We start from the raw sequence: 24,206 nt of genomic DNA, 5'->3' as shown, positions 1-24,206 counted from the left end.
ACAACATTTTGATCTACAAAGTTTAAAAAAAAAACTGCTACTATATAAATATATACATGAATTAATTGTGGATATCGGGAAATCATTATGTAATATACACACAATAGAGATTATACAGCACAGAAGCCTTTGACAACATTTTTGTGAATATAGATAATTATTACAGGAAGTATAAAGTTGTTCAGAATCAAATAGTTTACACTATTTATTATTAAGCACAGTGAATAAAACAAGAGGTACTATGAGCAATGCTCACTAAGAATATCCCCGTTTACCCCAGTCTCCCAAAGGGTGTTGTTATAATAGGTATAAATTACTTCTTTCCTGGGTGTATAAAAGAAAGTGCAAGGCAAAACCTTGGGTAGTCTCTTCTTGATGAGTGCGCTTGATTTTTGACCTCAAAATCGATAGGGAACATATTCGTCCCATGGGTAGAGCCCGGAAACCATATCCGATGTCCAGTGCGCTTGACCTATGATCTTTTAACCCCAAATTCGATAGGGAACGTCTTCGTTCCATGGGGCTTCCCTTGGGGATCCGGGTTATAATAGGTTCTCAGTACCCCTTGCTTGTCGTAAGAGGCGACTAAATGGGGACAGCAAAAACCGAAGTCCCTTGTCACAGCAGGTACGGCATGATAAAGATCCCTCGGTGCTCAAAGGCCATAAGCGCCGAGCAAAGGCCTAAAATTTGTAGCCCTTCACCGATAGTGGTGACGCCTCCATATGAGTGAAAGATTCTCAAGAGGGACGTTAAACAATATCCAATCAATCAATCGTTCCATGGGTAATCCATATGTATGATATGGTGACTGTAGGTAGAAAGCATAACGCTTTTTAATAAGAGCCCAGAAATCATTGCGTCTAGAGACGGACGGACAACTCGATTCCAGTATACCCCCACAACTTTGTTGCGGGGGGTATATTTACCCCAGAAGATATAGTTCTATCATTCACGAAATTTACTTAATCAAAGATTTTCAAAAAAAAAACCTATGATGTCATACAAAGACTCGGACATCTACCTTTAATACTAGTTTAACTTTCCTGAACAAAGCAATGCAAGAGTTGTTTCTAATGAATACAAAATTATGAAAATATTTTTTTACAACAGGCAAACAGAATGGGGAAATCAATTATGATAGGTACGGAAAGAACGAGGCTGATGACGAATATCCCTACATATCCAGTCATTGAAGCTGAAACACGCTGGTCTGGGGCACACACTCGTAAAGTTTGAATAGACGACAGATTTTTCTTTTCCAGTTTCAGTTCTGTTTTAAGTTTTAAAAGGCTACTCTTCAAATTCAGTCTATGAATCAGCTGATTTGTTTCATTTCTCCAGAATTCCACTTTGGATTGAAATTCCCTAGAACAACAGCAACCAGTACCTGTAAGTGATCACAAAATTGTTATTTTTATTTAACACACAAACTGTTCACAAAAATGTAATGCGCCCGTTGGGACCCGGGTTAGAATAGGTCCTCCGTACCCCTTGCTTGTTGTAAACGGCGACTAGACTAAACATCTCATCTGAAGTTCTTTCAAATAAGATCGTAAAAACCGAGGCCCCATGTCACAGTAGGTGGCACAATAAAAATCTTTCCCTGCTCAAAGACCGTAAGCGCCGAACATAGGCCTAGATTTTGCGGCTTACGGCGGGTTAATCTCAGCGAGATTCGTCGAGGCTGGATATTTGGACTGACGCCTCTTCCGAATCTCAGACCAGTGTCACATAAAGTGATTCGGGAAATCTTGCCTGAACTTCGGCCGCTTGTTGCGATTAAAATGGGTTAAATTGAATTTCTTGTCCGCTTCAACTTTTCGCCTCAGACATCCTATTAACTCCCTATCACAATGAAACATGCATTTCTTACTTTTACAAGGTGTAAATCCCACAGTAATTCAAGTTGGCTATTTTCGAAGCCATTCCAAACGGCCACCATTTCATATTTTACCTTCTCAACACTGAAGAGTTCCGATATACTACTTCATGACAATTTGTACTATGATTGAAAATACTGAACTTACTGGTTGACAATTACTTTGTACAAAGCATTTAAGGATGTACGGGACTGACGATTTTGAAATTACCGCGCAACTCCGAATGACGTAAATAAATCCTATGTCGTTCGCATCTACTGTTTGATTCTGAGTACATATAAGATAATATCTTCATTGCATTTAATTTTATAGATATATTTTACATAAGCTAAGTTAAAAATATTATTAGATTCGAAATAAAAACAATCGCGTAAATTTTACGACTTCAATTACTTTTCGGCAATGTAAACATAGTGTTGTCGTCTGAGACACTTTTGACACATTGAAATTCAGAAATGCTGGGAAAACGCGGATTTCAGTCAGTTAAAGCGATCCAGCGTTACGGCAAGGTTTCTTTGGCCCAAAGAAGACGATGGGAAGCTGCTTTACCAAGACACCAGACGTCGGATCATCTGTATCCGCAGACGCATGACATCTGTTCAGGTTTGTCAATCACTGTTAACAGGTTAATAAATTAATGCCGAGTACGCACATCAAATAAGAAGGGGGAAAAAATGTTCAAGTACAAATCTTCCCAAAAAGTCCACGAAAATCGATGCTTAAAAATAATACTGAAATTTAATAGGGTATGACTTCACCGCTGCACCGGCGCTTGTCAATGTCAGCTGATTGTTCCTAGATCGACTTTTTAGATCTAGACCAACCTGAAATATTTAGCGTAACCTACAAAGTGTATTATACAAGCGTCTGAGTATGAATATATTTAAGTACTTGTCAAGTTTTAATATACATCTCTATAAATTTCAATATCTTTTAGGGGAGGGGTTATATAAAGGTAGAATATACACAATAAATCAGTGGCGGATCTTTGGTTTTACATAAATTGACGAGTAAGATTTTTTCTTTCTTAGTTGATGTCAGCAGTACAGAAAATAGAGACAAGACACTATAAAAATCTACCACCGCATACAAATTATACAAACCCAGTGACATACTTTGATTTATTTTCACTTAGTGCAACACACAGCATAGTGCCATAAATGGGTCAACTTTTATTTATTTTGCTATATGATTCATTGAATACAACCACTTCTTTAAATCATTTTCATCCACTTATCCAGATTCAATTCATAGTAACTTTTACACCATTAACAGCACAAATATCTCCAGTATCTGATTTCAGTGCCTTATTTTTCCCGTGTTGCAGCCATACATATATTATCTGATTGTAAGAACAAGTTTTTGCTCGATTCTTACAAAGGAATATATAAGGAAATGGAATGATAAATTTCATTATTCATGCATTTTTTCTGCAACTGGTGTTTGTAAAAGTTTTTGAAATCATGAACAGAATTTCATCCAGATCAAATGTTTTGTGATAAATGTTTTAGATTTCATAAAAGTTAGAGTAAAAATGAGTTTAGAATGATTATTAAAACAAAGGTTATTTTTCATGAGTTGTAAGTTGTATGCCAGTATGAATGTGTTGAACAATGAAAAGAATATGAATTGTCACTCAGCTTTCTTAGGCCCCAATATATTAACAATATTATTAACAATATTAACTGGGGATGATTACTCCTCCTGTGCACCTGATCTCACCTCTGGTGTGTCCAGGGGTCCGTGTTTGCCCAACTATCTATTTTGTATTGCTTATAGGAGTTATGAGATTGATCACTGTTCGTTATCTTTACCTTGCATGTAAATAGTCGAGGTTTTGTTATATGCATAATCTTGCAAGAAAGTCTAGTTTTTTGAAATGCATGCACACACACATACATATATACCAAATTAATTTACTTGCGCATAAAAGAAACATTTGTTACATCATAGATACAGATCTTTTGAAGGAAATACATAACTCTTGCAAATAAATATATAACGGTGGACTTTTAACTTTTCATATCCTTATCATATTTATTAAAATACTTGATTTTCTGAATTTTTGAATTCTCTAAATAGATTTTATGTAAACTTTACTTGAAACCATTTCAAACTATTTACCAATACATATTATTTTGTATTTGATGTGAATATATTAACTTTTATAAGACCCTTTGATTTTTCAACTACAGTAATAAATCAATATCACAATTTAACAGACTATACCAAAATATTGAGAGTCCATTATTGTTTCACATATATTGAAGTTGTACCCTTAACTAATTATTTTATTGAGCTTAATTGAAAGTTATACTCAGTGAATTAATTTGGCTCTTTTTCGTTATATTGAATATCTTTCATGCCAAAATGTGTTAAAAGCTTTTGTGTATACTTATATATGATGGATAATGTATATATATATTATGATTGAATAGGTACGTGTATCCCTAATATTGCGGATGTTGACCATGAAGAGGTTGTGGCGGAACAGATGTTGAAATCCACTAATGATTGGAGACATGGGAGGACAGTTGTAGAATTAGGGGTGTTGGCAGATGCTCTAAAGGCTTGTCTAAACTGTGGAATGCCATTGCAGCTCACTCATGCTGTTGATATCCAGAATTATGGACTATCGGCTATCATTAAGGTACAATGTACAAAAATGTATCTAGGTTTAATTGCACCTGTCAATATGTTAGTCCTAATACTAAACGCTGTTTGGGCAAGACACACATCAAATATTTGATGCAAGTGTACCTCTAAGTTTTGAGAGGAATTTTTAAATCATTTATCATTTTAAGGGGCGAGATCAACAGTTCAATGTCTGACAAAAAACTAAATTCACATATTAGTTTTCACAAATCCCACCTCCCACTCCCCATTAAATCTCAATATTATGAATGTTGAAAGTAATCTATTTTAAAACTGTAAGTTAAAACATGCAAGTATAAATGATAATCTATTATACTTTTACTACTATTTATTCACAAATTAAAGCGTACATTAAAACTATTATATGTTCATTAAAATGTAATATTATTATGTGGTTTTTAACAGCCATTTGTCTTTATCCCACTAAAGTGAAATCGATGTCGGATGACAAAAACTTAAATGAGTTTTTACCCTCCTTCCCCCTCACTATTTAAATTTGAATACAACTATACAATTAATTGATTCTTTTTAATAGATACCTTGTTCAAATACATGTTGTCAATACCTGAACAATGTGCCCACAGGAAAGAAACATGGAAGAGTGTGGAATGCAAACACAAAACTAGCAGCTGGTATGTTAATTACAAATGGAATTTTGATTTTACTTTAGATTGCAGAATTTTTATCTTTAATATAATTTTATAAAGAAATGCAACTCATTTTTAGCTCAATTAAGTGAGCATTTCTGATCACCCATTGTCTGTCTGTCTGACTGTAAACTTCACATTTTCGACTTCTTCTTCAGAACCACTTGGCCAGTTTCAAACAAACTGGGCAAAAAGCATCCTCGGGTAGAGGCAATTGTGATTTATTATTTCAATGGCCGAAAGAAATGAAGTTTATAAACTTTTGTTGTTAATGTTAGAAAACCCATCCAGGGGCTCTGAATGAAGCAGAATTATATTACTGTCTTCCAATACAAAAATTGATTTCTATATAATGCGCCTACAGTGTATATATTCAATAGAACTGAAATCAGGGCCGTAAATTAACCTTCAATTTGGAGGAGGCAGGAAATTAGGCGGGGGTCTGGGGGCCGCCCAGGCCCCCAGATGCTGAGCACATTTTGTGCACACTGAACACGTTTCGTGCAAAATCCTTGATTCTAGGGCCTTCTAAAATGTTACTTGACTAACTCATTCTAAAAGAAAGATTTGGAATGCTTTTTAAGGGAGGATTCATGTTCTTAGTTATTGGAAACAACATAAATTCTAATGAACTTTAAATTTTAATTTTTTTTGGCTCAAAAGTTGGAGGAGGCAGCTGCCTCCTCCGCCTCCATGTAATTTACGGCCCTGACTGAAATCTTGATTTCAGCAATGGTTCACTCAGGATTGGGAGAGAGACAAGTTAATAGCTTTCTTTCATCACTAAATATACCAGCAGTCAGCCACAAAACCATTTCCCGTCGCCAGACAGAAATGGGAACTGTAGTCCAGTCCGTGGCCAGGGAATCTACAGAAATGGCACTAATGGAAGAGATAGAATTAACAGAAAAGTATGAATACTAAGTCATTTATTTAAAATTTTAGGCTGACATAAAAAATATATAGATATGAAAAGATGAATTCAATGATGAAGAATATTCAAAGTGTTACTAGGGTAATATTTAAGGAATGACTTTAATTCTGGGGCAAAATTATACGAGTATAGCCTGGTTTGGGTCAGTTTACGTTTTATAATCCGCGAAAATAAAAATACACAAGAAAATGTGTAAGCAAGTGACAAATCGCGATCCACATGTCAATTCGAATATAATATCTTTATTTTAATCTATTTTAAAATTATTCGATCATCATACAGAGAAAGATGATTTACAACAGTGATTAGCGTACAAGTAGATGCTAATTGACAACGAGAAAACAGTATGTGTATCAAACCGAAGTATCTTATTTTTTAATTATTCTGATGGCGGTCATACCCTTCCGTTTTTTACAGGTTTTGAACATGATCTCTCCAGCAGGGATATGTTTGATGATGGTTACCATGGAAACGAACTCACGGACCTATGTCAAAAATTTCTTTTTCTGATAGAATAGACATAATGCTATGTATTTCACTCAATTTTAGAATTTTTTAATTATTCTGATGCCAATCATACCCTTCCGTTTTTTACAGGTTTTTAATATGATCTCTCCAGCAGGGATATGTTTGATGATGGTTACCATGGAAACGAACTCACGGACCTATGTCAAAATTTTCTTTTTATGATAGAATAGACATAATGCTATGCATTTCACTCAATTTTAGAATTTTTTAATTATTCTGATGGCGGTCATACCCTTCCGTTTTTTTTACAGGTTTTGAACATGATGTCTCTAGCAAGGATATCTTTGATGATGGTTACCATGGAAACGAACTCACGAACCTATGTCAAAAATGTCTTTTTCTGATAAAATAAATATAATGCTATACATTTCACTCAATTTTTTTTTTTTAAAAATTATTCTGATGTCAGCCATACACTTCCGGTTTCTGTACAGGTTCTAAATATGATGTCTCCAGCAAGGATATGTTTGATGATGGTTACCATGGAAACGAACTCACAGACCTATTTAAAAATGACTTTTCCTGTTAAATTAAAAATAATGCTATTTACTTTAATAATTTTATAAATGTTTTCATTGTTCTTATGTCAGTTCCACACTCCCATTTAGACAAATAGTAAATTACAGTAAATTATGATGTCTCCAGCAAGGGTATCTTTGATGTTCGTTACCATGGAAACGAACTCACGAACCTATCTTAAAAATGTCTTTTTTCAATAAAATGAATACAATGCTATCTATTTAACTCATTTTTAGGATTTTTTAATTACTCTGATGTCAGTCCCATACATCCTTAAGCATAAAAATTAACAGCAATAAAAAGAAAAGTGTGTAATATTTAATCAATCTATTTGAAGGCGTCCTAAACTATCGGAACTCTTCAGTGTTGAGAAGGTAAAATATGAAATGGTGGCCGTTTGCAATGGCTTCGAAAATAGCCAACTTGAATTACTGTGGGATTTACACCTTGTAAAGGTAAGAAATGCATGTTTCATTGTGATAGGGAGTTAATAGGATGTCTGAGGCGAAAGTTGAAGCGGACAAGAAATTCAATTTAACCCATTTTAATCGCAACAAGCGGCCGAAGTTCAGGCAAGATTTCCCGAATCACTTTATGTGACACTGGTCTGAGATTCGGAAGAGGCGTCAGTCCAAATATCCGGCCTCGACGAATCTCGCTGAGATTAACGGCGGGTGTGATCGGTCGACAGGAAATGCTTATCCTCCTAGGCACCTGGTCCCACCTCTGGTATATCCAGGCGTCCGTGTTTGCTCTACTCTCTGTTTTGTATTGCTTATGGGAGTTATGGGATTGATCACTGTTCGTTATCTTCACCTTTCACTTCACCAGCAATGGTGGCGTCTCCATATGAAGGAAAACATCTCGAGAGGGATGTTAAACAAAATACAATCAAGCAATCACTTATGAACGGATGTGATGATTTATTTGTCTGGAGCATAACTCTGTGCGGAAACTCGTGTCTTATGATACTCATGATCATTACGGCATATAGGACTTTTCAAGATTAAGTGGATCCATTTAAAAGTTGGGAAGTCGGTGTTAAAATTCATTAATCATATGACAGGGGATGCTTACTCCTACTAGGCGCCTGATCCCACCTCTGGTGTGTTTAGGGGTCCGTGTTTGCCAAACTCTCTATTTTGTATTGCTTGTAGGAGTTATGAGATTGATCACTGTTCGTTATATTACCTTTCATGTTGTTATCTCGATACGTTCACCTGTTATACTTTCCTCTTACATTTTAAGCAGTAATTAATATTTTCAAATATGATTGGTATTGTCTTCTAGGTTTCAGAATTCTCATCTTGGAGGCCGAAAAACGTTTTTATCAAACAAAAATCCATGCTTCCAGTTATCTTCTCACATGTACATTTTACACGGAAATCGGGGAAACTCAAACACTCACAACCAAACATATCTCAATTAGTTAACCGCCATGAAATGGCGGAAGTATTGCCAAAACGGCGAAAACAATCAATCAATGTATGGAAACCAAATCATTGGTGGTGTCCTGTAGTTGTGTAATAAGGTTGCGGCATATTCAGTTTTAATCAGGGGACAAGTTCCCATAACCCACAGTTTACGCTGTAGCTAAATCATATGCAAGTTTTTAATGAATTGTGGATGATCTACAGCCCAGTAGCTAAGTATCTTGTTACTTGCTTGAAAATACGGATGTATATTTAATTGAGGTGATAAAATTTAGGATTATCTCCCTCATACATAGCTCTGATCCTTAGACGAATTTGACTCCAGTCCTTGGCACTGTGTTTTTCTTTTTAATTCTTACGAGGTTATTGCTATTTCGGATTTCCAATATTTCGGCTTGAGCATCACTGAAGAGACATTATTTGTCGAAATGCGCATCTGGTGCATCAAAATTGGTACCGTATAAGTTTTACATACTAACATCGGGAGCCAATCAGGAGCTGGGAATTTAAAATGCCTTCATATTTTCTTAACACAGAACATTCTTTCCAAATCCCCGTTTACAGTGTATGCTTCATTAAATTGAAGATTTTACTTCAATTTTATACATGTATGTTTATCGCGATACCAAAATTGAAATTAAAGAAAACACATTTAGAGGCAAACACTTGCGCAAATAACTTTTTATGTCTAGTCTTGAATGTTTTGGTATTTAACTTTTTATTTCTAGTCTTGAATGTTTTGGTATTTATCTTTTTATGTCTAGTCTTGAATGTTTTGTTTTGGTATTTAACTTTTTATGTCTAGTCTTGAATGTTTTGGTATTTAAGAATGACGATGTTTATGTGATCTGCAAAATATATATGACTTCTTGGATCATGTAGTATTGGGCTATTATAGGCGAGTCTTCTGTAACAGAGACCAATCTGTGCCTGTGCGTGCATACCAATTTCGGGGATTTAACAATTTTTTTCTAACTAATTTAGTCATTCTGGCAGCCATTGAATTGAAAATTAATCCATAATTTTTATCAATGGGTGACAGATCAATTTCGAGTTTTACTTTTCTTGACATTTAAGAAAGAGTTATGGACCTTGAACGCAAATTATGTTACAAACTTGTCATTGTAATGATATCTACGGTAGTTTACGATGTGAGCATTATTGGCATTGATACGAATTCTCTACCGCAGTGGTGCCTGTATAAGAGATTGCAGCCTTTCTAAAGGTCGTCCTCGTGGTGGTAGATATAAGAGTAGGCTTATTAAGAGCTGCCACGACAACTTTAAAAAAACCCTTCAAAACCGGGCACTCATTTACCTTTAAAGTCGATACAATGCTGGGATGTCGCTACTTCGGCTCAAAACCCAAGAAACAAAACAATGAAAGGTGAAGATAACAAACAGTGATCAATCTCATAACTCTCATAAGCAATACAATAGAGAGTTTGGCAAACACGGACCCCTGGACACACCAGAGGTGGGATTAGGTGCCTAGGAGGGGTAAGCATCCCCTGTCGACCGGTCACACTCGCCGTGAGTCCTATATCTTGATCAGGTAAACGGAGGAATCCGTAGTCAAAATCAGTGTGTCACAACAATCCATCTCAATTTTTTAGTTTCAACGATTAATTGCATCGAAGATTGCTAGGGAAATGTTTCAAGTTAAAGCAATACAAGCTGTAACTGACGGCATTTTTTCAACTATTCAATTATGCATCAATTAACTTCTATCGGTATAACTGATATAATCCCCAAGATCTGAAGAAAAATTCAGCAAAATAAACAAGGGAATATTGTTTGAGAGCATACCTACAATGAGCGTTTCGTATAAATCGCCATTGCTTCGTATACACGGACATGGGAACGGTGATTGCCGAACATAATCGGATTGCTGAGACCGACGTCATATACAAATATGGAAACTGACGTGAGTAACTACACGTTCCGTTTGTTTAAAATATTACATCGTTTCATGAATGGCAAGAAATACTGTAAGTGTAAGAAAGTAATAATTACGCATATGTGCAACTCAAATGAAATTTAGACAGTGGATTTTGTATACAATTGGCATGTTAAATTGTTTAGAAATCTGACACGTGCTCAGTGTCTCTCTTTCGCTTTTTTTCCGAACTGGTGACCCCCGAAGTCAATGCACATCGGAGATTACGAATAGGAATTACTGACACGATGACAATGATTCATGAATCGACATTTTTTGCTGATTGAACGGGTTTATTGCTTCATATTCACTCTGATTCTATTAAGTTGTATGTTTTTAATCACAAATATGTTCAATATTTGTTCTTTTATTTTTCAATATATTTACCGTCAGTTACTGCTTGTATTGCTTTAAGAACCAGAATCGTTCTTTTTACAAGAATTAATCGGTAAAACATTGAATCTGCATTTGTTGTAATAGGTTTAAAACGAGACCTCGTCAGCCATCTTGTTCACAGCTAGAGCCTTTCATTTATTGCTAGCAAATTATTAGCAGTATGTTATCAGCAATATAATAATACCCATTAATGTTGTCGACGAAATGTCAGTAGGGTTTGTTGTCGATTTTCCAAGCGAAACCTCTGTCGTTGCTGTGGTAGTATCAATTTTGGTTGTGGTATCAGCTATGGTTGTGGTAGCAGCTGCGGTTGTGGTAGCAGCTATGGTTGTGGTAGCAGCTGCGGTTGTGGTATCAGCTGTGGTTGTGGTATCAGCTGTGGTTGTGGTATCAGCTGCGGTTGTGGTATCAGATGTGGTTGTGGTAGAAGTTGTGGTTGTGGTATCAGCTGTGGTGGTTGTTTCTGATGATGATGGCAAAGGAACTGAAGTTGCGACAAAGGGTGTTGTCTCTGAACTTTCAGCTGAAAACGGATACAGGTATTTGTTACATTTGATATAAAACATTCGTTTTACAAACTTTCACTAACTCGCAGGTTGTCAATATTTTTGTCTCTACAGTCATCATTGAGAACGAGAAATAAATCTAGGGCAGTTCACCTACCTTTTTAAAATAGCGTCTCTCCTCATATGCAACTTACAATAACGAGTTTTATCAGAGTGTGAGAAAAAAGTTTTTAAATCGAGGCAAGCTACTGACAAACAAGTTGATGATATAGGGGTTTCAACAGTCTCAATTGAAGTCGGCATTTCGCAAATTTTATGGTCATTATAACGATCTAGTTCGCCAATAAAACCTATCATTGGGTCAAATGCTGTCTGACGTGTTTCATACCGATTGTTAAGCCGTTCTTGGCACACTGATTTTGACTACGGATAACTCCGTTAACCTGATCAGGATATAGGGCTCACGGCGGTCGTGACCGGTCAACAGGGGATGTTTACTCCTCCTAGGCACCTGATCCCACCTCTGGTGTGTCCAGGGGTCCGTGTTTGCCCAACCATCTGTTTTGTATTGCTTATAGGAGTTATGAGATTGATCACTGTTTGTTACCTTCACCTTTCATCAGTATGTGTGGGATTTCCTTATGAATATAAATTCTACATCTGTAGAAAATCACTTCAGTTGTTTCTTTGGGTGTCGCATTTCACATTGATTGTAATAATAGCACCAGCCCAGAAATTTTCAGCACTTTTAAATGTTAAATTTCCCAAGCTACACTTGTCCCTGCAGCCCGTGGATAACGACCAATTAATGTATGTCAGAATATCGATTGAATCTTTCTTTTATGTGTTAAACTGATGTCAATTTCTAATTTATGTTCTTTGGCATATTGTTCATTTTGGCCAAGTAGGAATAAACCGTATATTTGATCCTATAGCGTTGTTGATAACGGACACGTTAGCCTGCTAGTTTCCAAACCTGGAAATCCGGTTTCAATTCCCGTATCGCTAGGGTTCTTTAGAGTGAAGGTCATTTCGCTTTAAATGCCGGACGTTTGACGAAGGAAACAAACGCTACCCATGTTAAACGGATCATGTTCGACGCGGAGCCAGGGGCAAGAATCGATATACCTGGGCCTCTGGGTTGTGAAGCAACGCGGAGTTGCGAGGAAGTAAGTAGCGTACATCTCATGTGAAATTTGAATTGATAGGACTGAAATCTTCCACACTAGTCTGAATTTCGCTGCTGTCATTGGCAAGAAACCACCCGGTGACCTGGACCGGTAAGTGTCCTTGTAAAAATAAACAGGTGAAATCTAGAGAACGATGACGTGTATCTCTGTTAGAACATGTGGCTTGAAATTTCGAATGAAAGGTGAAGATAACGAACAGTGATCAATCTCATAACTCCTACAAGCAATACAAAATAGAGAGTTGGGCAAACACGGACCCCTGGATACACCAGAGGTGGGATCAGGTACCTAGGAGGAGTAAGCATCCCCTGTCGACCGGTCACACCCGCCGTGAGCCCTTTATCCTTATCGGGTAAACGGAGTTATCCGTAGTCAAAATCAGCGTGCCAAGAACGGCTTAACAATCGGTATGAAACGCGTCAGGCAGCATATGACCCAATAATAGGTTGTATTGACGAACTAGATCGTTATAACGACCATAGAATTTGCGAAATGCTTACTTCAATCGAGACTGTTGAAACCTTTGTACCATCAACTTGTTTGTCAGTAGCTTAAGTCGATTTAAAAACTTACTATACGCAGAACAAGCTCTTGCATATCGAATCAGTTGAGAGATATTAACACCATATGCAGGTGATAATGGAATATTGCTACATAAATATGGGAAGTTGACGATGGAGACGCTGCAATCATCCCGTTTGTCATACAGTTGAGTTGTAAGTTTGCCGTTAATGTCTACTTTCAGTAAAATATCGAAGTATGAAGCAGAAGTGGACGACTCTGTGGTGTCTTTTATTTCGAGTTCACAGACTTGCAAATCTAGTAGTTAAAATATTACTCTATGCAAGGATATCGCACCGAGTTTCTGATTTTTAGGCATTTGAAGCCAGTGGGCAGTTTTCTTTTTATCTGGGTCAGAGTTAAACCCCCTTTCTATATTATGGTATTACAGAGTTCGGGCCCAAAACGGACTTAGCCCCGGCGATAGAACGGGTAATGTTGATAACTTGATATTGTAAGGAATTTATTTGTATACACGTTTTAGGCAAGTACCATATTAATTTTTTTATTTACTGGGTATTAAAACAGGCAATTATGCCGCTTGGGTTCGCTTTTACTTTTAGAGTAAAGGTATACAACTCTGAATGTACACGTAAGGTACCCAAGTTCGCCGATGAAAAAATCAACAAAATGATATAAAACGCTACTCAGATACAATCTCTACATTCCTACAAAAAACCATCTTGAAGTCCGTAGACTTCCCAAGATCTGCAGAAAAAATTCGGAAAATGTTAAAATTCGACCAAAAAATAACAGATTTTGAATAAATTCTGCCTCATAAGCTTACAAAGGAGCACAATTCGCGCCCATGGAAATTCTAACAGACTGTTGAAATCTATTACACCAACAGTACACTATATTTCTCAAATGCAAATGATGTGTCAATTTCGTTTTTATAAAATCAGAATTTCAAATGGAATTGCCTTGATCAACAAAATCTTAGAACGTTATATTATTAAATAGCGTACATCTAACAAGAGGTACTGTGAACAATGCTCACTAAGAATACCCCCCGCTTACCCCAATCTCCCAAAGGGTGTTGGTAATAGGTAAAACTTTAGTATTATGATCCAAAAGGTATCTAGGAACACAGCATCTCCATGCGATGAAAAAAACCGTTAAAGAATTTAAATGGAAACCATATTGCTACTTTGATGTCCAGTGCGCGTGACCTTTGACCTTTTGACCCCAAAATCGATAGGGAACATCTTCATCCCATGGGTAGTCCATATGTATGATATGGTGACTGTAGGTGGAAAGGATAACGCTTTAGAGCCCGGAAACCATATTGCTACTTCGATGTCCAGTGCGCTTGACCTTTGGACCCCAAAATCGATAGGGAACATCTTCATCCCATGGGTAGTCCATATGTATGATATGGTGACTGTAGGTGGAAAGGATAACGCTTTAGAGCCCGGAAACCATATTACTACTTCGATGTCCAGTGCGCTTGACCTTTGACCTTTTGACCCCAAATTCAATAGGGAACATCTTCATCCCATGGGTAGTCCATATGTATGATATGGTGACGGTAGGTGGAAGGGATAACGCTTTAGAGCCCGGAAACCATATTGCTACTTTGATGTCCAGTGCGCATCCCATGGGTAGTCCATATATATGATATGGTGACGGTAGGTGGAAAGGATAATGCTTTAGAGCCCGGAAACCATTGCGTCTACAGACGGACGGACGGACGGAGAGACAGACGGACAACCCGATTCCAGTATACCCCCCCCCCCCCCAACTTGTTGCGGGGGGTATAACAAGCATTAAATGATTACGTCCTTAGTAAACCCCTTATTGTAAGAAGCAACTAAATGGGGCGGTCCTTCGAATGAGACCGCAATAATTGAGTTCCCGTATCACAGCAGGTGTGGCACGATAAAGATCCGTCTCTGCTGAATGGCTATAAGTGCCGAGCGTTGGCCTAAATTTTGCAGCCCTTCACCGGCAGTGGTGACGTCTCCATATGAGTGAAACATTCTCGAGAGGGACGTTAAACAATATACAAGCAATCATGTACATGTAATCGATTCCCCGCAAGTCCCGTGGGCCCTCGTGTCACAGTAGGTGAGACACGATAAAGATAAAAGGCCGTAAGCGCCGAATGATTGAGTTCAAATTGTTTAACGTTTAACGTCCCTCTCTAGAATTTTCCAGTAATTTTCAATAAATATTTTTTTCCGGAAGTAATGAATTCTAAACAAAGAATAAGAATTTGCAAACCGCGCAGCTATATTTTTGAAATAACAGTCGTCTTGACTTTCGACATCGAGATAATCTTCGGGAACATACCGGTGTAATCATCATGTTAATTTCTATTTATCATACTTTCATGTAATATTCTCCAATCTGATTGGTAAAAAAGCATTTGAAAAAAGATCGCTAACCTCTGAGAACAGAAAGCACGCGCTCCAGGGTGATAGTATCTAGCAACGGGTAACAGTACTTGACAACGGGTGATAAAGATGAAGATAACGAACAGTGATCAATCTCATAACTCCTACAAGCAATACAAAGTAGATAGTTGGGCAAACACAGACCCTTGGACACACCAGAGGTGAGATCAGGTGTCTAGGAGGAGTAAGCATCCCTTGTCGACCGATCACACCCGCCGTGCTATCATAAAAATCATCACGTGCGTCAAATTTATGCGCGTACGGTTCGCCATAGATTGTTAGACGACCTCGATGGAGCGTTTGTAGTAAACGCGAATACTCGCATCGATACACGAAATATCGCATGACAGTGATTGATCAAATGTCAACAGACGCAAGACGGTAAATTGTTTATACATGTATAACATTCAGTATAATAAAACATATTGCATGTAGTTAGGAAATTGAAAATTTTCACCCCGAGGAAACCATTGTCAACCGAGGATACGCCTCGGGGTGACAATTTTCTTACCCTCAACTACATGTAATATTTAATAGCACGAGTTTTTATTGCATAAAAAATTTGATAGACTCGATATTTTCTTTGTTGAAAATTATAATCCATTAAATAGTCGATGTTGCAAAAATAAAATGAAAATATCAAATTAGCATTTAATTTGTTGTAATTAAACCTTCACCATTGATGTACAAAGGTTTGATATATCAACTCTCGTTAATTCATAACAATGATAATTATCAAAGGCATTAATAGGTGCCGTAAATAATTAGTGTTCTGTCTGTAGATATAATGCTTTGGCTACGGTAGAGAAATGAAAAAATCAAACAAAACTCTTTTGAAATTCTGTTGCATGAAGATGGGTATATAACGTAACCATACCTGTCATTCACGGCAAAAGAAAATGCAATATTGTATGCCGAATCATGGAAATTGGACAAAATGCTAATCCATTCTGCATTTTTAGGGCACCTGAGTGACTTGGGTGAACGTTTGCTATTGTTCTGCGTCCGTTAACAACTTCTTCCCAAAAACGACTGGGCCAATCTTGACCAAATTTGGTTTGTAGCATCTATAGGTGAAAGAGACCGGAAATTTTAAATAAGGGGCCTTAATTTTGGGGTAAAAACTGTATAATGTACAATTTTAGTAAAGGATTTATCTGCTCTTTCAAAATATCTATTTGTTTCAAGTTAATATCAATAGCACTAAAGATGTTATTTAAGCGTTTTACACATAAACACTATATACCAAGTTTGGCCAAACCCTAGGGTTAGAACCCCTACCCCGGGGGAGGGGTCATAAAATTTAAAATTTTGGTCAAAACTTCCTTGCTCATCATTACTATATACTCACTTTCTCTGCTAGATGCCCATAGTAAAGAAGATTTTTAAAGAAATATATCAATTTTAAAGTCTTTAATCCTACATTAAGGCCCCTTATGGTGAGGGGGGGGGGGGGGTCATGAAATTTACACTTTCCGGTCTCCTTCACCTACAGATGCTAAATATCAAATTTGGTCAAAATTGGCACTATAGTTTCTGGGAAGAAGTTGTTAACGGACGACAACGGACGCAGACCAATAGCAATAGAATAACTCAGGTGACCTAAAAAATTGTAACGACCTACAGACCCTAATTTTGAAGATGTAACCGAAACAGATATTTTAGGCCTATTAAGAATTTTAATTGCTAACCATTTTGGTCCTGCCCTGGTATCAAACCCCCCACCCCTAAAATAATCTGTGGTAAACGGCTACCTGCTCCTTATACATATTCATTTGAATATGAAAGGTGAAGATAACGAACAGTGATCAATCTCATAACTTGATATTTAATATATGCTGGAGTTCCTCATTCATTGAACTTTATTTACGTAGTCATTGGTGATCGGGTCTTGGAATAGTTTGTTGGAATTCCCATTGGCATTGATTGTGCTACATTAACTGACTTGCTTGTGAGACAGAATTTATTCAAACACTTCTCTTGCTGTGGTCATCAACTCAACATGTTGTTAGATATAAATGACGACGATTTGCCTATTAACAAATAACAATAATCATACCGGTAATTCAAAATATTAAGAATACGACAAACACGGACCCCTGGACGTACCAGAGGTGGGATCAGGTGCCTAAGAAGGAGTAAGCATCCTTGAAGAGCGGTCACACCCACTGTGAGCCCTATGTCTCGATCGTGTAAACGGAGTAATCCGTAGTAAAACCAGTGTAAAGAATGGCATCAGTTGATATGAAATATGTCACACAGCATTTGACCTATGACATGTTGTATTGGTAAACTAGATCGTTATAATGCACCGTCAACTTGTTTCTCAGTAGCATATCTTTTGAAAACTGAACGTACGGAGGTGATAGGTATCGAATCAATTGAGAAACATGGAGACCATAGTCATGTGATAATGGAATATTCATTATAGCCTAGCAGTTCATGAGAAGATTTTACAAGACTTTTTAACTATATATTCTCATGTAAAACTTTGATCCCATATTGTATGGGAGCTGTCAGGGAAACTCCAATAGTCTTCAATACCAAACATATTTCACTTAGTAAACCGCCGTAAAATAGCTGTTCAACATCAATCGTTTATTAATGTGGCCTTACTACACCCCCGGGGGCAACTTTACTGACGACTGAATGATTGAATATTATTTAACGTCCCTCTCGAGAATATTTCACTCGTACCGAGACATCACCATTGCCGGCAGGGTTTTCACTTCCTTTTCATTGAACAGGCCTATAAAGGATTTGAGGAGGTCCAAAACATTTTGGGGGGGGGGGGGGTCTGAAAATTTTGAAAATCAGGACGCAAAATCCTGCATTCTGAGGGTAAATTTATAGTTTAAAATATGTGAAATTATATATCTTTTTTCAGGTATTTCAGCAAAGTGCATAAAATATGACATTCAGTCGTCAGCATTCAAATTCAGATCTATAACAAAAAGTTTGTTTTCAAATAAAAATGAATCAGAAAATTTTGAAAATCAGGAACGCAAAATCCTGTATTCTGGCGGCATATTTAGAAACACATGACTGTCTTAAAAAAAATCTGCAATCAATCATGCTACAGGTAAACAGTAAACTTAATTGAACGAATAACCATGCACAATAAGTGGGAATAAATTTTATTTTTAACCTTTAGATCGCTTCGTTTGCTTGCTTTGGATTTGAAAACAGTCTTTAACTGTTCTTTTCATCACCAGTTCTTCACGTTCATCTTTTAAGTTTTTTATTAGTGTTGTGGGTCAGCGTGGTACATTTGGGAAGATTCCCGTTCATTCAAAACGCAACATCGACTCGGAATTTACAGCCAATGGAAATCCTTCATAGATTATACACGATATTCGCAACCAATGAAAGTCCGTGATACGTACCGCTTTCAACAACGAGGAAGTGATATGCACCGTCTATATTTAACTAGTAAACACAGTTTATTTTAACTAATAAGTACTGGTTATTTCGATGAGAATAATAATTAACTTCAAGTTAAAAAAAAAGATGCAATAATTTTTTTTTCAAACACGATTTGAACCGGCAACTTAGTTGTCTGAGGCGGTCAATTCGGCCGGCGGCCGGCTCCTAACGAAAACACTGATTGCCGGTGAAGGGCTGCAAAATTTAGGATTATGCATGGCGCTTATGGCCATTGAGCAGGGGGGAGCTTTATCATTCCACACCTGCTGTGACACAGGACCTCGGATTTTGCGGTCTCATCCGAAGGACCGCCCCATTTAGTCGCGTCTTACGTCTAGCAAGGGGTACTGGGGACCTATTCTAACCCGGATCCGCACGGGAACACTTCTTGACGATACTTCCATATTAAATTGAGCAATCATGATCCTGTTGCTCCTGTGGAAACATTTATATATCTTCCTGATATATCACAACATAAACTTTGTTTCCCTATTGTGGCCCCTCATTAATGATATTTTGTGAAGACCTATAAGGTCGCTGACGTCGACAACAACGGACAGATTTTGATCAGAAAAGCTCACTTGAGCCTTTGGCTCAGGAAAGGGAAATATAGTTCAATATTCATGGTGCTGTGAATGGCCTATTGGCAATACTGACCTTGATTTGAAATGGCACAGTTTGCATCTGAAAATAATACAACTGTTGAATGCTTAAGTTCATTTTAATATTTGTGAAAATTTTCATTTAATTTTGTTAAATGATTCAGAATATTCTTAGTCAACACTACATGTGTATATACATGTACTAGGGTTACCATAGTTACCTGAAATTGTACTGCGAGAATCAGGCATGCTTGATAGCTCTGAAATACATGATAGTGATTTGTTATATAATCTGCAGTAGTCAGGTTCATTCAAAGAGACTACAAACATTGCTGAGGACAGTAAATCTGTAGAGACGTATCTTGCAACAGTAAATACTTACTGCCTCCGTAGTATTGGTTTAGGCAATACACCTTTGTTGATCCTTCAAAACATAGATGAAATGTAACATAAAATATCAATTTGTTTATTTAACAAAAAAAATCAGGTCGGAAAATACATGTTCATGAGGGTGTGAACTGCAACACTTCAAGCCGGCACACCTCACGAAGGGTGTTAGACTTTAAGCGTTGCAATCCATGCCCTCATGTATTTTCAAAAATGAATTTTATTTCTTATATTTACACTCTACCTTCATATCTAGCCTTTAGAACAGACATACTATTAATATTTATCAAGAAACATACGCCCATTGCTCACAGTCGCAGCGCATTCATAAGGAAATAAATATCATTAAAAGTTAGATATCAAATGCAAAAACATTGAAAATGTATATATAGACATATAGAGCTGTTTTCCCCGATGTCGTGATCAGGTAGTGTAGTTGTAACCTTAAGTTTAGTACTCACAGCTATATGTAACTACATACACAGCCCTTCAAGGGGGCTTGTGACTGTTCTTGACATCGAAATAAAATAAATCACAAAAAGCAATGCCGTATATCATGGGTTTTGTTTTTCACATGCTCTCTCATTTATTTTGAGATATTCCGTTGTGAGTGAACACATAATCTTGCATTTTAAAATGCGAAGACTCTCTCGCAATTCCTCTCTCGCAATTCTCGAGTTATTTGGGGGAAAATATGAAGTAATTTGGTATGCTGTCTAGATATATTCATAATATAATGGACTCTAACCTGAACAAATGCAGAGAAAACTGACTGATTGTATCTCAGAGGCGATGTCTTGAGCAACCGACAGGGATGTTCTTCTCCACTCTCCATTTTTACAGAAGCAAAACTCGCTTTCACCGCATTTCCCAGTGATCTGGTTATCTGGACAACCACAGACTGTAGATTAGATTATTACACAAAATGTAAATCCATTGACAGTTTACGAAGAGCACATAAATTCATATGAACATTGCGGCAGGTGTGGTCGGTCAATAGGGATGCTTACTCCTCCTAGACACCTGATCCCACCTCCGATATTTCCAAGGGTCCATGTTTGCACTACTCTGAATTTTGAATTCTTTATAGGAATTATGAGATTGATAACTGTTCGTTATTTTCACTTTTTCATTACATGCATCGTTGTACATGCAAACATATATCGACTTTGAATACGGGATAGAAAACATTTCAACGAAAAATAGCAAAATCTTCCTCGGAAAGGATGCTCTTTGACCATCCTACGAGCGCTGTAATATGTATGTGACAGTATGTCTCACCGTATAACGAATCAAACTTTTAAAGTGGAGTTTAAAGTCCCTTGATATATCATATAGCTATTTACTGATCTTAAGCTCGTAGATTCATGTCGGACATGTACCATCGTAAGGACCTATTAGATCTGTTGCATGCTTACTCCTAGGCAACTGATCCTACCTCTGGTGTGTTCAGGGGTCCGTGTTTTCCCCAACTCTTTATTTTGTATTCCTAATACATAAGGAAAAGTGCTACATATGATCCTCATATGAAGAGAGTTTCATACTCACTTCATGAGAATCAACAAGGAGATTGATGTGGAGGGACGGGACTTTCTTTGAAGTCCCTCCACAACTACCTGTGGAAGTGTTTTTGCCGCCAGCGATTCCACTTGTGGACAGAGAGAGGGAACGCTTGACCTTATTGCTGGTAATTAATTCCATGCAATATTGCTTGTTTTACCATTTTCAACCACATTTGTATACAGTATTTTTCAAACTCCTTATTAAGATAAAGATTTAGTTGATACCATATTTGCTTGACATTAATTTATAGATTCATAAATTTGATATGTGAAAGAAAGATTTGATTCTCTTTTTCTTGCCTGTATGGGAGTCAAATTTTTGTCTCATATAAAAACATTAGAAATTAAACTAGACTTTTAAAATTCTTTACACTTTCATTTTAAATGTTAACGAGACTACATTGTAATACATGTACAATCTTAAGTTTATCTAATTTTTAAAAAAAAATAAGAAATGGAAATGACATACATTTACTCATTGTCACAAGTCACGGCCAAAATGTACCATCCTCCCCCATTCTGGAAAGAGCTATGAGCGGACTCCGGACTGTGCCTTGAGACAAAGGTATTTTCTTAGAAGGATTGATTCACATAAAAAGCATGGATAATACCTCTAACAATACTTGTATATGTTTATTTCTAATTTCCATAGAGATCTTTCTGCTTAACACAGAAATTGTTCCGTAAAGGAGGAACCGTTGGATTTTCATTCTGGACCGAGTTCTGTAAGTTTGTGGACACTGTCAATAAGGATAGTAGACAGGACAAGTGGGAGAAAATGGAGGAAAAGGAGGAGAAAAGAATTGAAAAACATTTGTCAACTTTTTAAATTAAGATTTTATAAATTCAAGTGTTTGTGTATTTCTTGTTTAAAATCGTACAGTTATTGATTTACTTGTTACTTTTAAATATGATTTGCTTTTTACATATGTGTCTAAAAGGAACTGAAATTTAGCACAAATTATATGTATCGTCAAGTGCTAATTTTGCTGTCTTCTTTTAAGTGAAAATTTCACTTTCCAAATGTGATTCTGTTATATTCGTTCGGGGGGGGGGGGGGGGGTATATAGGAATCACTGTCCGTCTGTGCAGATTCGTGTCCGAGCCCTGACTTCTTTGTTCTTTGACATAGGCATACCATATTTGACACATGAGTGTATCACCATGAGACGATGTGTCGGGTACCTTCATGACCTCTATATGACCGTGAAATTTGTCCTCATGGTCAAAATTGATTATAGGGTTTTAAATTTGTCCTCAAGGTCAAAATTGATTATAGGGTTTTGACATAGTCATACCATAAGACATGGGTGTATCACCATGAGACTGTGTCATGTACATTCATGACCTCTTTATGACCTTGACCTTTGATCTCAAGGTCAAAATTATAGGTATATGCCATGGATTTGTGTTCGGACTATATCTTCCATTTTCTTCTACAAAGGCATACCATATTTTTACACTCGGGAAAGAGGTAATTTATACCTATTAACAACACCCTTTGGGAGATTGGGGTAAGCGGGGGTATTCTTAGTGAGCATTGCTCACAGTACCTCTTGTTCTGATTAAATAAGTTGTGTAAATATGCACTGTCAAACTTTTTAGTTATGTTCATCTTTGAAACCGTTCTATATCTATAAGATTGAGGTATTTTAAAGAATATTGTGCAATATTTTTTTTGGTACTTTGCATTGGTTATTTAATTGAAGTAGTTGTAGAATGAATAGAAATACTTGATTTCCAGCCTGTTCATATTACATAATTTAAGTACACATACATGTCTCATATGATTAAAATATGAGTTTCCTTACATATGGTCCCGTGGGCGCCATTGGATAACTGAAAAATTGTTGAGTGTGGCGGAAAACAGCAATCAATCAATCATTCATTATATGATTTACATATGATGTCCTTTTTTATGATTCTGAAGTAAATCATATGATCCACATATGAAAATCATATGTGGCAAACATGCCTGTGTAGAAGTTACATTGTATGAGATTGATCAGTGTTCGTTATCGTGACGTTTTTATTAGGTATTTAAGCAAACATAATACAGGTAATAGCTCGATGCATTGTGAAGCAGAATGGCTTACCGTACCATATGGTTTTGTTCGTTAATTTGTTTTCTTACATCCCATTCGATACTTTAGTATCTGGAACTTTACCAAAACATTTTTAAAATGTTGATTATATATTGAATGGGACAGTCCATCTATACCTAATGTATCGGACATTAGCGAAACAAAAATATTGTACAAATGTACCATTATTTAGATAAATTGATAGAGAGAGAGATATATATAGTGTGTTTAGATCATCATACGGCTTTATTTATACACGTACGTGGATGCACATTAGAGGCATTCAATATAATACTCACAAAAGAAGCAAATTAATGGCTTATATAGTGTCTATGTATACACTATAGGGTCTGGACTCTCGATAATTTAATGTTTAACATTGATATAATCATACTTAAGCATCAGTATTAACATGTGAGGGAATGAAAACAAACAACATAAAGATCCACTGGCAAAACGCCCATGTTCAAAGTGAATCATTGAGTTTTGGGGATATCGGAGCAATATCAACAAGAGGCCCAGGGGCCTTATAGGTCACCTGAGTATCATGTAACAA

General features: G+C 36.8%; 2 protein-coding genes across 3 annotated transcripts in view; one reads left to right on the top strand and one right to left on the bottom strand.

Annotated features, from left to right (window-relative positions):
* Nucleotides 1-644: 644 nt before the first annotated feature.
* The window catches only part of LOC125659808 (serine-rich adhesin for platelets-like), a 50,774-nt gene continuing 27,212 nt past the window's right edge, over nt 645-24,206 (bottom strand). Inside the window, exons 2-7 of the mRNA XM_056148773.1 lie at nt 20,753-20,905; nt 20,000-20,041; nt 19,839-19,877; nt 19,673-19,699; nt 11,118-11,456; nt 645-1,390 (exon numbers count right to left, since the gene is read on the bottom strand). Of these exons, the coding sequence (XP_056004748.1) occupies nt 1,089-1,390; nt 11,118-11,456; nt 19,673-19,699; nt 19,839-19,877; nt 20,000-20,041; nt 20,753-20,905 (902 nt within the window). The 3' untranslated portion in view covers nt 645-1,088. The remainder of the gene's footprint in view (nt 1,391-11,117; nt 11,457-19,672; nt 19,700-19,838; nt 19,878-19,999; nt 20,042-20,752; nt 20,906-24,206) is intronic.
* LOC125659810 (uncharacterized) lies at nt 2,305-7,019 on the top strand. 2 transcript variants are annotated; one of them, XM_056148786.1, is made up of 5 exons: nt 2,305-2,486; nt 4,322-4,533; nt 5,074-5,170; nt 5,916-6,096; nt 6,899-7,019. In XM_056148786.1, exons 1-5 carry the CDS (start codon nt 2,339-2,341, stop codon nt 6,903-6,905), a joined length of 645 nt encoding a protein of 214 aa, XP_056004761.1. In that variant the 5' UTR covers nt 2,305-2,338; the 3' UTR covers nt 6,906-7,019. The 2 variants fall into 2 exon arrangements, with proteins under 2 accessions (XP_056004761.1, XP_056004762.1); XM_056148787.1 differs by having other exon boundaries at nt 6,537-7,019.

Source organism: Ostrea edulis, chromosome 9 (genome assembly GCF_947568905.1).
Source record: "Ostrea edulis chromosome 9, xbOstEdul1.1, whole genome shotgun sequence".
In the NCBI taxonomy this organism is placed as follows: Eukaryota; Metazoa; Mollusca; class Bivalvia; order Ostreida; family Ostreidae; genus Ostrea; species Ostrea edulis.
This window is presented reverse-complemented; position numbering and strand designations above follow the sequence as displayed.